The sequence below is a fragment of the Pelobates fuscus genome, chromosome 3 (genome assembly GCF_036172605.1).
Source record: "Pelobates fuscus isolate aPelFus1 chromosome 3, aPelFus1.pri, whole genome shotgun sequence".
Classification (NCBI taxonomy): Eukaryota; Metazoa; Chordata; class Amphibia; order Anura; family Pelobatidae; genus Pelobates; species Pelobates fuscus.
The window spans coordinates 380,751,835-380,766,854 of record NC_086319.1 but is presented as its reverse complement, the minus strand read 5'-3'; the positions used below and the strand labels follow the sequence as shown (position 1 = coordinate 380,766,854).

At 40.9% G+C, this 15,020-nt stretch overlaps 1 protein-coding gene across 1 annotated transcript; it reads right to left on the bottom strand.

Moving 5' to 3' along the window:
* Positions 1 to 3,867: 3,867 nt before the first annotated feature.
* Positions 3,868 to 13,866, bottom strand: DNASE2 (deoxyribonuclease 2, lysosomal). The gene is made up of 8 exons (XM_063445956.1): positions 13,801 to 13,866; positions 10,665 to 10,799; positions 8,419 to 8,527; positions 6,868 to 7,042; positions 6,214 to 6,292; positions 5,119 to 5,280; positions 4,847 to 5,044; positions 3,868 to 4,205 (listed from the first exon to the last, which is right to left on the bottom strand). Exons 2-8 carry the CDS (start codon positions 10,702 to 10,704, stop codon positions 3,868 to 3,870), a joined length of 1,101 nt encoding a protein of 366 aa, XP_063302026.1. The 5' UTR covers positions 10,705 to 10,799; positions 13,801 to 13,866.
* Between the last annotated feature and the right edge of the window lie 1,154 nt (positions 13,867 to 15,020).

Below are 15,020 nucleotides of genomic sequence, written 5' to 3'. Positions count from 1 at the left end.
ATCATACTTTCCACTCTATTAGTATATAAAGACAAAATATACACCTTTTACACAAAAACCAGTGGATAAAACTTGAGTGGGTATATATAAACAAATGAATAAAAAATAAATACCCAAAAATATGTGGGAGTATGAAGATTCCTCTGTATCTTCAGGATAAACACAAAATATAATAGAAAAATCTCCCCATATATATACGTTGGATGTAGACAGGAGGATCAGTGTGGTCTTCTTTATCCCAGCATATTGACTTTAAGGGAAAGAAGATAAAAGAACATAGTGTACCACTTTAAAATATAGTAAAACACTTTATTGTCTGCACTTACAACATGCAAGAAGGTTAAAAGCCCATCAGATAATGTTGTGAACTTCTTGGTAGATCTCCCAGTCGGAAATGCAGGAAACCAAATTGAAGAAAACACGAACAAAATAAATAAGAATTCAAATAAAGTCAAAAGTCCGTAAATAAAGTGTTCTTTGCCGCCCTACGCGTTTCGTCCTACGACTTCGTCAGGGGCATCCGGCTGGTGTGATACACTCTGTATTCTCCCGGTCTTTTAAATATCCCGCCAAAGGGGAAGTCCTTTCTATCCACCAATGAGAATAAGTTCCGCACTCGTGTCAGCGCCTATCGGAAAGTCCGTCTGTTCAACCAATAGGTTGCTCTGTAAAGTGATATCTCTCACCTCTCGCGAGAGACCAACCTTCTCACACATCGGTGGAACGCAAATGCGTTCCAACGCTTAGGTGGGAGTGGTCTCCCGGAGGATGTGAGCAGCAAAAATATTCATACGGAAAAAAGGGGGATAAAAGACAAAGTTAGTGTAAGAACAAAATTGATAAAACCGGGAAAGTTTACAGTCATAAAATACTTGAATTAATAAAACTTTAATACAATAAAAAGCAGATGCTGTATATTATATAATAAAAAAGGACCATAAAAACGTACTATGAAAAACGTAAAAATCATACATAATCTGGTATAAAAATTCACAATCCTACTCTGAATAAACATGCAAATTCATAAAAAACAGACCATATCAAAATCTATGTTCATACCCTCAGGTTGCATAGTACTGAGGGTATGTATCCAAAACCCCTCTCTTTGTCTAAGTCTCAGTAGAAGGTCGCCACCTCTTTGATCTAAAGTAACTTTTTCAATGGGGATACAAGAAAAATTGTGGAAACTAAAAAGAGGGCACCTATTACAATGTAAGGGAACTGAATGGGTGGTGATTTTTTTCCTAATGTTGTTCTTGTGTTCTAAAAATCGAATTTTGACGGGTCTAGTGGTTCTACCCACATATTGAACGCCACATCCACACTTTAAAAGATAAACTATGTTGTTGGTGTTACAAGTAATATGTCCTCTAATTTTAAAAGTTTGGCCGGTCACTGTACTTGTAAAATTCAAGGTTCTTTTTGAGATTTTTTCACAGCTTTTGCACGCACCGCATGTAAAAAAACCCTCGTTTTCAAAAATCACCACCCATTCAGTTCCCTTACATTGTAATAGGTGCCCTCTTTTTAGTTTCCACAATTTTTCTTGTATCCCCATTGAAAAAGTTACTTTAGATCAAAGAGGTGGCGACCTTCTACTGAGACTTAGACAAAGAGAGGGGTTTTGGATACATACCCTCAGTACTATGCAACCTGAGGGTATGAACATAGATTTTGATATGGTCTGTTTTTTATGAATTTGCATGTTTATTCAGAGTAGGATTGTGAATTTTTATACCAGATTATGTATGATTTTTAAGTTTTTCATAGTACGTTTTTATGGTCCTTTTTTATTATATAATATACAGCATCTGCTTTTTATTGTATTAAAGTTTTATTAATTCAAGTATTTTATGACTGTAAACTTTCCCGGTTTTATCAATTTTGTTCTTACACTAACTTTGTCTTTTATCCCCCTTTTTTCCGTATGAATATTTTTGCTGCTCACATCCTCCGGGAGACCACTCCCACCTAAGCGTTGGAACGCATTTGCGTTCCACCGATGTGTGAGAAGGTTGGTCTCTCGCGAGAGGTGAGAGATATCACTTTACAGAGCAACCTATTGGTTGAACAGACGGACTTTCCGATAGGCGCTGACACGAGTGCGGAACTTATTCTCATTGGTGGATAGAAAGGACTTCCCCTTTGGCGGGATATTTAAAAGACCGGGAGAATACAGAGTGTATCACACCAGCCGGATGCCCCTGACGAAGTCGTAGGACGAAACGCGTAGGGCGGCAAAGAACACTTTATTTACGGACTTTTGACTTTATTTGAATTCTTATTTATTTTGTTCGTGTTTTCTTCAATTTGGTTTCCTGCATTTCCGACTGGGAGATCTACCAAGAAGTTCACAACATTATCTGATGGGCTTTTAACCTTCTTGCATGTTGTAAGTGCAGACAATAAAGTGTTTTACTATATTTTAAAGTGGTACACTATGTTCTTTTATCTTCTTTCCCTTAAAGTCAATATGCTGGGATAAAGAAGACCACACTGATCCTCCTGTCTACATCCAACGTATATATATGGGGAGATTTTTCTATTATATTTTCCACTCTATTAGGTCAGTTTTTTTTCTGTCCACCTATTCTCATACATTGACATTATGTGTTGCCTCCCCCCGCGTTAAAGGGCACCCATATCACTCTGTCCTTGAAGTGGTCGGGCGCAGTGTCCCTGTCTCACTTAGTCCTGCAATGTCCATCGTTGAAGAAACTGCAATAATTACATTGCAGGACTAAGACTGCTTCTAGTGGCAGTCAGAGTCACTCAAGGTGCTTCCTAGATCCTACCCAACTTTCGGTCACCTGATCCTGGACGTCCTAATGCTCTGCATGGGGACATCCAGAGTCTGTAAATTCCCCACACAGAGTTGGAGAGCTGTACCAACATTACCATTATGGTCAAACCATTGGTAAAGAATTACACATTTAATTTTTTTTAAATTGAATATGCCTATACATTGTTTGGCACATGTATTATTCATTTGCCCAGGATGCAGATCAAATGAGAGGGTTGCATCTCCTCCAAGCACTTAAGAGGTCAGATATCAAGCTATTTAATCCTGCTGGAATCCTGTAACATTAGTAATGAAATATTGCTATCAGATAAAGCAACATGGCAAAACTCTGGGCTCCTCCTAATTCATTCTAGGTTTATGCTGCCATTAGTATCGGTACTGTGGTTTTAGACCTCCACTAAATTGTTCATAATAAGATTTAAAGGGAAACTCACATGGGTGTTCCGTCAATCCTGTCTACAACGATATAGCTCCCATTCAGCAGGAACCCTGCTCCCGCCAACTGCTGGGCCCACACACCACACTGTGGAGCTCCTACATGCACAGCTCATACACAACTCCCACCTCGCTCACAGATCTTCCAATTATAGCGCTCCCTTGCACTATCTACAAAGCTCCCACACAGATATTAAAATGTCACAATTTATTTAAAGGAAAAGAAATTCAAACAAAAAGATATTTTTATTTAGTACCGAGCAGAATATTACAAGAATTGAACTGAAATGTAAACTGGAGTTCTGGTTTTCATTAAAATACCTGTTAAATAGATCAGTGGTTGCATTTGAATCAGTGTTACTCTGTTTTTTTTGAGTGAGCATCACTTGTGCTAAAATTCCACCTCCACCCGTGTGTGTGCGCGCATGCGCACACACACACACATTAATTTTTACTGTTTTACCAGTATTACTCTCTAAATCAAAAGTACCCATCAAGTAAACTCCCAGCTGTTGCTGAATTACAGCTCCCATGATGCTTCCTGGCCTCGAGTGGGTCCACCTTATCAAGTCAAGAGTGTTCGGTTCTCCATTCCACCTTATCAAGTCAAGAGTGTTCGGTTCTTCATGTTAACTACACTGCATAAAGTCTTTCACTAGAGAATTGAAGGATTTCCACACATTAGTGTCCATGAAGCAGACTGTGCCTCCACCTCTCTCCTCTTCTCCATGGTTGCGATTCATATCTCCAATGCAAGTCCAGCCAGGAGACATGGAGCCCGACACACACCACTTAGAGTGGTCAACATGGGTTGAGAAGGAGAGTTTTTCAGAGAAGCTGATTGAAAGGATGTCATACGTGTGATAGGTCTGAGAGCAGTTAGACTGGAGGACTCCTTGGGAATTCTGCCAGAACTCTACATACAAATCTGACTTCAACACCGTTGATATCCATCCAGAATAAAGATCTGAGAAGGCAACACTGTCCATTAGACCCAAACTACTCAACACAAACCAAGAGCATCATGACCCCTGTAATCAAGCTTGAGTGATCTATTAAACATTTTATGAAAATGTCTGATAAAAAATAATTTAAAAAAATGATGGTGTCAAGGTTAGCCATCACTGGTCTAGATGGGGATGTCCATATGGCTCAAGCTGTCCAAACTTAAGAACAACGCTCTAGCTCAACACAGTAGCTAATGATACTTAGTTACTTATCAGCAGGTATTATAAAATCACTGCTACTGAGGCTTCCTGTTGCAAGTTTTGCAACATTGTTATCAATACAGTTACTTTTATATCTACATTTGGAGAATATTTAACTTTCTAGTAATATACACGCATCCATCAGCTATCCAATTTTAAAGGTTGTGTGTTTTTCCAATTTCTTCACTTAGTGTTTGTTTTTCCCAATTGGGATCTAATAAAATTTAATAATTTTATTTATCATATCCCCTCTATTACTATATCTTGTTTTTGTAGCCTGTTGAATATTTACTCCTTTTAAGGTAATTTTATTGGCCTGGAGCTGCAGCTCCATCAGCCCCTATGTTAATCTGTGCCTGCCTGAAGTCTTTCAGATGGCTTTAAGATACAGTCAACTCACCGTCTCCAAAGTTCCCATTCTTGGAGAAACTGGTAAATTTCTTTTTACCAACAGAGGTCAATTCTACTTCACGGTTCCACGGTGGATTGTCCACCTGTTTCTTCTGAGCTGCTGCTTCCAGGTCTGGGAGGTCACCAGAAAAGGAATCAGGGATGTTGTAACTATATGGTGAAATGGTATTGTACAGGAGCTGTGTGCCTGGAAAGAGATGCAAATGACTGGTTACGGAATATCAAGTCTCAGCCGTTATCCCAGACTGCTTACCAACTTACCAATGTCTTTGAACTGATCATATGGATAAGTAACACAGAGGAAGGACTGGCCATTGTGAAGTCCACTCTGAGGCCAACTATATTTTTCGTCAACATGAGGAGGGAAGTGGGGAGTACTGTGCACCAGCCAAAATCCCTGAGTTTTATCTAGAAGGACCACACCTGAAATGAAGGGGAGAGGGAATGTATTATTTTAAAGACAATTTTATTGAACAAACACAAATAATCCACTAAATTTAATATGCATAAAAACCCACGTATAGATCATATAAAGCAGGGGTGCCCAAAAGCTAGATCCCGACAGGTTTTAAAACTACAGTTTCCATGATGCTTTGTCATTTTAAAGGCATGCAAAGTATCATGGGAGTTGTAGTTCGACATTTTGGGAGTGGGAGGAGGAGGAAATTACCTTTTGGGCACCCGATTTAAAAAGAGTCCATAATACAAGGAGGAACACAGTCCAGTGAATTAAAAATAGTGGACATTGATGCAGCCAATGAGATACTCTGTATTCTGCTACTGATTGCACTATACCGCTATTCCAGTATATCAAACACCATGCAGGACAATACAGCTAAACACAGCATATTTACCACCATTCATACAATACAGTGAGACTGTTTGCAATGTGTCTGGGCCTTTTATAGGGTGGGGTATGTTTAGAGGATGCTCATCTGTACATATGAATTTACGTATCATGGGTGTGTGCGCATGCATATATGTAGCCGTTACACTAAAGGCAAGAGAAAAATGGAATGCATGTACAGAGCATGTCAGATTCCCTTTAAGAACTCAGGGTTTCGCTCCTCTTTCTAATAAAGGTGACAAGCCTGCTGAAATAGGATTTTAAAAAGTTTTAAATGTCAATTTACAATTTAGATTCTTCAGGATTCACAGACTTGATTCAGAGAAGAGGGAAGATAATGTCTATGTGTTTAAAATAGATTGCATTAAAAAAGGGATTTTAAATACAGGCCCAATCAGGAGGAGGCAGACCAATAAAGAAAATAAGATAAACAGAACCAATACTCTCACTGGTTTCATTATTTTGAGACTAATCCAGCAGAGGGGAAGAGTACTTCCATCAGTACTTACCTTTGGTGTGGCCACGGATATGGTTGGACCAGTCGTTACTGGGTGGAGGCTGGTCGTTATACAGGATATAAGCCACATCCTAGCAATTTATAAGATTTGTGTAAGAATTGCAAACATGTTAAAGTGTTATTAATAACACTCAGACAGCATTATTTACTAAAGTGAGAATTATCAGTTATTTGGAGGGAACGTTAAATTAAATCCAAGAGAGCTACACTGGGTATTTTCCACAGTCCTCTATGCTTATATTCAGTGGTTATTACTTTAGCCAATAACCCAGTGTTCGTCTGCTGCAATTCAGCCAGATGGTTTAAAGGGACCAGTAATGGCTAGAATTCACTCACACTATAGATGTCAGAAGAAAATCAGATCCACTGAAACTATTAGATACAGGGTTGGATACACTCACTGATACATAAAGCCTACAGTTATTGCTACTTAATAAACAGCACCTTTAAGTAGGATACTTTGCATTATATAGTAAATAGGTTATCAAAAGGGGAAGAAAAGAAAAGTTGGATGTATGCACAGAGCTCTAAATTCATAGCACGTAAAAATAATAATAATAATAATAATTCACCCAATATGACATCATTTTCACAGATGTCTTCGAAGCAGCATATAAAATGTATACACGTTGCCGTAAAGCATTACCTTGGGTGGGCTGTCTCCGTAGATCTGACTGAGTGTTCTTCCTACGGCACTGTCTGTGTTGTTCATTAGAGATTTCCCTGATACCCAGCCTTCACTGCTGCCATCTTGGTACATATACGTCATGCCGGCCTCAGAACCAGAGTCCACCATCTTAGGCAATTTGTAAACAATAAACCTGTTTATAATGGCAAGTTTATTTGTCCAGTCATACTGAAGGGAACAGTATGGGGTAAGGGTATAGCAAAAGCAACAACTTCTTGTCTCAAAATTTGATTATATATATTAACGTACATATTTAATAGGACATGCCAAGCACCATAATCATTAGAGCTTGCTGCAGTATTCATGGTACATAGCTGAAAAGAGACTAGCGTCCATCAAGTTCAGCCTTCCTCACATATGTTTTTGGTGTTGATCCAAAAAAAGGCAAAAAAAAAACAGTCTGAAGCGCTTCCAATTTTGCAACAAACTTGGAGACAATAATTTCTTGACCCCAAAATAGCAGTCAGATGTCTCCCCGAGAATGTATGCCCCTATTTATACATGACAAAACCTTACTGGCCTTAGCAACTGCAGATTGACATTGCATATTGCTGCCTAATTTGTTGGTACCGTATAAAATGCCTTGGCAAAATCCAAGTAGATCACATCCACTGCAACACCCTCATCTATACTTCTACTTACTTCTTCGTAGAATGCAATTAGGTTAGTTTGACATGACCTATGTTTCATAAAACCATGCTGATTATTGCGAATAACAACGTTCTTCCCAATGAATTCCTGATTATCCCTTAATAGCCCTTCAAATATTTTCGCAGTTACAGAAGTTAAGCTCACAGGTCTATAATTTCCAGGCAAGGATTTTGAACCCTTTTTAAATCTAGGAATGACATCTGCCTTCCTCCAATCCCCCGTTACAATACCTGAAACAAAAGAATCTTTAAAGATTAAATACAGAGGAGTACCAGGAGTGATTGGCATCCTCCCACTGCAAGTACTCAAACAGTTTGCAAATGGTTTCACAACTTACTCGGGGTTTGCCGGACAGAGCTTCATATTGGGCTAGAGGCTCCACTGAGCCAAGGCCTCCTGTGTGTCAATGTAGCCCTTTCTGCCAACTAGTTAAACCCGGCACAGCAAGCTAGCTCAGTGCAGAGAACATCCAGCTACACAGGTGGAGTGTGTCACCTTACCTGTAATTTGTCAGGAGCCAAATGATTCGTAAACAGCTTAACCACTTACTCTGGTTGAGTGCCAAGTCACTAGTGGTACCATAACAACTACAGAATTCTTCCATTAATGGTTAAAGCATCAAAGCGGTGAGCACACTGACACCTTTACCGTGTTAGAGAGTAATTTCCAATAGGGAGAGCAGTGACGTATAGACTACGATTAGTTCAGTCGATTAGATGGCCAGTCCTTTTGGGGAGCATTATGCTCCAAGTAAAGGGACACATCATATGGATTAAAAAGAATGAACAGGTATTGATGTATCCGAAATATGCATTAAAATACTATTAAAACAAATAACCGTACACAAAGATGACTCACCAGTCCACAGCATTGCCACTGTCTCCATAGCACGAGATAGCCGCTGAGCTGGAGAAGTGATACCAGAGGCTTGCAAACAGCCATAGTAGCATTTTCGGTTTGTCTGAGCCTGGGGAACAAATGACACAATGACCTTAGAACAAGAAACATGGCAATTAGTGCAAGCCACAGATTAGGAATGTATGTGAACTCAAGTGCGAGAGGTGCACTGATCTGGCATGGTGGTTATCAATAATGTACGTTAAAAGGGGAACTGATCAGTATGAGAAGGGGATTGATCACTCCAGGATATTAAATGGATTTATACTCTTCGAACTAAAACAAAAACAAACAAAAAAAGGGGAAGGGAAGGGGGGAGGGGGTGAAGAGAGAGACTCTTTAGGTTCAAGGCGCCCTTAATATTTCAATATTTTTCCAAGGCAGCCCAAGTCAAAAAAAATTCTAGGTTGTATACATGTGCAGCCCTGTGGCATAATGGTCCCTGTTTAGCATAAATTTTGCCCTGTCTGGGGCTGATCCAGAACCTAATCTCAGGAGTGGCACTGGTAGATTATTTAAACAATCCAGGCACAGTAACCACTACAGCATGCTGTAGTGGTTATGGTACCATTGGTGCAGTGTTGCCCCCCTGCCCCCCAGGGTATGTAGTCAAACTCTTTAAGAACAGTTTGACAACTTACCTGGGGTTTGACAGGATATGGGGCAGTGGTGTGTGAGGGGTGCAGTGTATGTGTGTGAAGGATTTAGTGTGTGTGTGTGAGGGGTGCAGTGTGCGCGTAAGGGATACAGCGTGTATAGGGAGAATTATTGTGGGTCTGTGGGGTTGGAGGCTAGATTAGTAAAAAGAATTGTAATTAATTTTTTTTTTTTTTACTATTTTGATATCCCCCCTCACTGCTTATCTTTGCCTGGGAGGGGGAAAGTACAAGGCAATCCCTGGTGGTCCTGTGGAGAGGCCCTGGTCGTCCAAGTGGTGAGAGTGGTAACTGCGGCAATGCTCCAAGCTTGCGAGAGGAGAACCCAATGGAGCTGCAGGTTAGAGCTCCCCTGCCGGCTGCCAGCATTCACTGCTAGCGGTCTGGTGAGGGAGCCCAGCAGGGGAGAGTGAGGCATGGTTCCCGGTGCTATGATCATATTTTGCGGTGCCCCCATGTGCCTGTCGCAGCGCCCCAGCACACAGTTTGGGAACTGCTGGGCTAGAGTATTCAGCTGATGCTTTAAGCCAATCAGTAGCTCCACAATGATTTAAAATAAATAAAATGAAGTCCTCTATGACATGTATAATATAGTATGTATGAGGAAATTTAAAGCCCGCAAACTTTTAACGCTCCCTAGTTAAAAAAAAAAAAAATTAAAATTAAAAAGCCAAAGAGGGAGTTGGGGCACACCCTGTCAAAGTTCCCTTGAGCTCTGCCCCTACAATTCACCGTGTTTAATTTGCAATATTAAAATCCAGATATATAAAAAAATCACACAATTTTGTTAGTGTGAATATCCCTGGAGCATACTAGGTTAATGGTACGGAACTGCGAATGGCAAACCAATCTACAGACAACATTGCTCCAAACTGGATAAAGCGGATCCAAAAGGTTCAGTCAGCCCACAGAACTCATTTAATGGTAATTCTGAACATAAACCGTGAAATCCTCCAGCATTACCCCTACCCACACACGACCTACACCTGTTTACAGTTTTGGGGCATAATTATCTCATCGTAGGTAAATTATTGTCACATGTCCCCACTAAGAAAGACGGCATGGTTTCTAGTTCAGTTATATGGGCCTAAAATGTAAAATTGACATTGAATTCCCAGTAATCCTCAGTTTAGTGGATGATTCCATATGAATACAACACGTTTCCAACCACAGGAATAATTCATTTGCTTTTTGCAGATTGTTAAATCTGTTAGGTTGTCCTTTTTTACTTTTCGAGTTTTAGACCCTTAGGGACACATGACATGTGTGACATGTCATAATTCCCTTTTATTCCAGAAGTTTGGTCCTTAAGGGGTTAAGGAAATCAGAGCCTTTAATCAGCCAGCAACATGGGAAAATCACAACGTGTTCAATAACGACAAACCCTGTGTGCACTAGGGCACTCAGCCACCACTGCTCTGTATTTAGAACCATTTCTGCGCTCTGTACACGTTCCATTTGTAGCATTCCCTGCAATCGTCGCATTCTATTATACGAAGACTCAGAATGAAGTAAAAACAGGCATAAAAGGCCGGATAAAGGGCTACTCACGTTGGTTCTGTGTCAGTCCAGAAGGAGTAATAATCAGCATTCTCACCCTTCCATAAATACCCTTCCGTGCAGCTCATGTGATTTACTGGGATCAGAGAAGTCTGGTTGTTCACTTCCTCATTTTCTAGGAACTTCCTTAAAAATACATTTTAAAAAGAGGTTTTATTGTATAGATACATGATCTGATATATTATAATATAATCTGTGTCTGTTACTATGCAACATAAGTTACCAATTGGAGAGGCCTTTCTCTACAAGACTGGTCAGGAGACATATTGTTGCATATTATCCAAGAGTTCCCATTGCAATCGATAGTTTTGAACATATAGATACAAAAGCTTCTATACTTTATGTAGCATTATCTGTATAGAAATCTAACTTAAAGGACCACTATGGGCACCCAGACCACTTCAGTTTAATGAAGTGGTCTGGGTGCCAGGTCCAGCTAGGATTAACCCTTTCTTCTATAAACATAGCAGATAATAGGGTTAATCCAGTCTCTAGTGGCTGTCTCATTGACAGCCACTAGAGGTGCTTCCGCGCTTCTCACTGTGATTTTCACAGTGAGAAGACGCCAGCGTCCATATGAAAGCATTGAGAATGCTTTCCTATGGACTGGCTGAATGCGCGCACGGCTCATGCGCATTCAGCCGATGACGAAAGAAGAGGGAGGAGAGGAGGAGGAGAGTCCCCCGCCCGGCACTGATGAAAGAGGTAAATTTAACCCCTTCCACACCCTAGAGCACGGCGGGAGGGAGACCCTGAGGGTGGGGGCACCCTCAGGGCACTATAGTGCCAGGAAAACGAGTATGTTTCCTGACACTATAGTGGTCCTTTAACCTAAGGCTTTCTAAAAATGAAAAGGCAGATCTTCTCCAGCAGCAACTGGCATGTTCTCTGAAGGAGTGTATCACAACTGGTTCTTGCATCAGAGTGTCCTGGAGGCAAGGTTAGATGTTGCCAAGCTGAAGGCCTACAAACTGGTTCTGATGTCTTCAGAATGGCATCGAAACAGCCAAACCTGGTTACACCCCCGACTTTCAGTCAGCCAGTCCTGGTTTGGTTAGCTCAGTTGAGCTAAACTCAAGAGGCAGCAATTGCCCAGAGCACCTGCCTTGCAAAGCTTCTCATTGAGAAGTCGGATTGGACAGACAGTGTGGGCAGGGTTAGAAGGGGAGGGCTTGCAAAGCCTGCAAACGACATCTGCAGCTTTTGAAGGCTGTTTTTACAGATATCCCAATTAAAAAAAATATATATGCATAATTAAATGCATGCAAGTCTTCATTTGGGGCATATGTACTAAATAGTGATTTATGGATTTTGTATTTGGGCAGTGGAGTGTTTCTTTAACCCCTTAAGGACCAAACTTCTGGAATAAAAGGGAATCATGCCATGTCACACATGTCATGTGTCCTTAAGGGGTTAAAGTCTCTGGTAGAGTAGCAAGAGGTGGTCCATTAACCCAGTGGCATTTATTGGCCTTGTGCAATAAATATTTATATGGGTGACTGAAGCAGGACAGTGTGTGACACATTGCACAGGGCCAATAAATGCCATGGGGGCAGAGATATAGATTATATACATCATTGAAGTGGTCTGGGGGCAGTGCCTCCCTTAGTCCTGCAATGTAAATTATTGCAATTTATGAGTTGTCTGTAGTGGCCATCTACCAGACAGATACTAGAGTATCATGGAGTTTGAATCTGAAATGATGTTATAAGTCCTCACTCACATCCAGCGTCAGAGAGAACCCAATAGGAAACCATTGAGTAAATTTCCTTTGGGGAAGACCTAATCCACGTGCGGCACTTGCCATGCATGTGCATTAGATAACCCCATCTTATGACGTCAGAAGGGGGGGGAATGCAAGACAGGGACCACAGCCCTGCGATTGGGCAAGTGGGTAAAGTTCTATTTAACCCTTCACATAGTTGGGGGAGGATGTGGTCACAGAACTATTTAAAAAAAAAAAAGGATAGAATAGAATTTTTATTTAATAGAAGCCATGAATGGAGTGGGATCAGGAGCACTCAACATATGGGACTTTTTCAGCCAATCGGGATGCAAGGACCGTCACATCAGTTTACAAACTTTTTGTGTTTTTTTAACAAACAATTTGCCCGTTGAATGCGTCTGCTGCCAGTGTGTAAATATTGCAGATTTCTGTACTTTAGATACAAAGAGCAGGTGAATTTATTTTCCTAAAGTGCTTCATTCTAAAACACTGCAGGGAATCCAGGAATACGTGTCACTATATGACTCTTGCGCCCCCCGCAGGAAACACCATATTTAGTAAATTACCCTGAAAATTGGAGGTCCAGCTACCTACCTATCCTCCCGATTACATAAATATGTCCTGTCTAAGCCCCTACGCTTTGCCAAAACCTGCACTTCTGACACCCAACTTCAAGACTTCTCTAGGGCTGAACCATCCTTGTGGAACTCCGTCCCCGGTCCAGTACACGCTCACCCCCCTCCCCCCAAAAACAAACAAACAAACAAAAAATACGTCTCTCTCTCTCTCTCTCTTCAGGAAAGTAGATCAATTAAACAGTTAATAGCACCTGGATTCTTCTCCTGCAAGTGTCATCCAAAAATAAACAAAGTCCTCATTGCAAGCTATTCTACCAACCTACTTCTCGATCCTACCCCACTCCCTCTAGCATGTAAGCTCATTGAGCAGGGCCATTAACCTCACTGTTCTTGGGCGTCCAACTCATCTTGTTATAATTACATGTTTGTTAGTCCACATATTGTACAGCGCTGCAGAGTTTGTTGGCGCTTTATAAATAAATCGAATATCGACACCATTTAGAAAAGAAAGCATGCAAGGCTTACAATACTGGTTTAAATTTGGAGAAATGTCAGACACATCTAACGTAGAAAAGGACGTCAGGACTGTGAACGCATATTAATCCATGAGGTTGCGATTCCCCTTTAAGGGGTGGGATGTTATGAAGAATGAACGTTACAGGGCTCCCATATCACGGCTGCCCTGCACTGTGCATAGTTTAGAAGTCTTCCTTGATATCACAGAGGTCTGAATACAATATTTTACTAAAGGTTGGAAGGGTTAATCCTGGGTTAGGACAGCACTGTTCACAGATACACAGTAGTCTATTTATAATACATTTACCTTCTGCGCTTGCGAGCACTTGAACAAAGGAGATCCCCCAACTTCCTGGAAAAATTGTAAGCAAATGATGTCATTTAAACAGGGCAGGGCCTGCCTCTCCTTCAATGCAAACCAGGCTGAATGCAGTATCCTGATTCTAAAAAAGGCTTTATTTCCTAAACATTGAACTAGAGTCAATAGAAAACACAAACTGCTATTTTGGGGCAAAAACAGTCAAATTCTGTTATTATTATTTGTACCGAAGTTTGCAATATGTTTTTTTAATTCAGCACAATCTGTTTTTTTTGTTGTTTTTTTTTAGCAATAAACCCTCTTAGCTGTAAAGTAGAAAATTAACTGCAAAATGCCTCCATTGTTCAACGACCTTTAGCGTTTGGTATAGTGTTCGTAAACGTGACAAGGCTCTCTTATTACCCAATTCATAAACAGACCACAATAACACGACGTCCAGATTACTGGATTTACAAAGAACTCTCAGTATACATTATACATGTTTTTATATGTGCTCTGCAGAGGTAACTAACAGGGTGTGACGGCCCACCCCGGTCAGGGTGACAACTGGTGCAGGACTCCCAGCCAACACCTCCCTAAAAGGACTGTAATCACATATTTGGAACTGTCCCTTCCAACCGACCTGGAGCGGTATTCACTAAAATTAGCATTTCTAATCTAAGTTCAAAATAGCCGACCTGGAAATATTCTCTAAGTCAGCAAAGCTTTCAGATTGGCTACTTAGGCCTTAAATTTGTCAGCCCCTGCACTCAAATCAAGATGTAGTCTAAAGGAGTTGAACTGCCAGTCCTAGCTCCATCTGATTATTTAGGGACCGTGACTACCGTACAGAGTTCCTCTCTATTTCCACTGGCGGTTTGCACTGATATAATTTTTTCTTTTATATCAAAATTAAGAAGCAGGCTTACTGGAATCTCCAAATCTTCCCCAGATCTTACAAATTTTGGGGAGAAACCTGATAAAAATCTGAAATCTCAAAGTGCGTCTGTCATGCCAAGCACAACGTGACTGTCGTGACATCGTCCACCACCACTGGACTCCATGCCATTTCTGAGTGTCCCCAGTGCCTGGCACAGGAGCATGATATTCGTCAAACCCCGAGCTAATCGTTACATGAATCCAGGATAAAGCTCACTCCATGCTCCCATTTGGAGGGGACCCCAGGAAAGCATAAATTTGAAGAGAGCTTCTTGAACCAGAGACACTCC

What these genes read in the sequence shown, in the direction of transcription:
- DNASE2 (XM_063445956.1), bottom strand. Translation starts at nt 10,704, where the DNA reads ATGCTGATTATTACTCCTTCTGGACTGACACAGAACCAAC. An exon ending in TGGACTGACACAGAACCAAC is followed by an intron (nt 8,528 to 10,664) that starts GTGAGTAGCCCT and finishes TTTGTTCCCCAG; the next exon opens with GCTCAGACAAACCGAAAATG. An exon ending in AGTGGCAATGCTGTGGACTG is followed by an intron (nt 7,043 to 8,418) that starts GTGAGTCATCTT and finishes CATTATAAACAG; the next exon opens with GTTTATTGTTTACAAATTGC.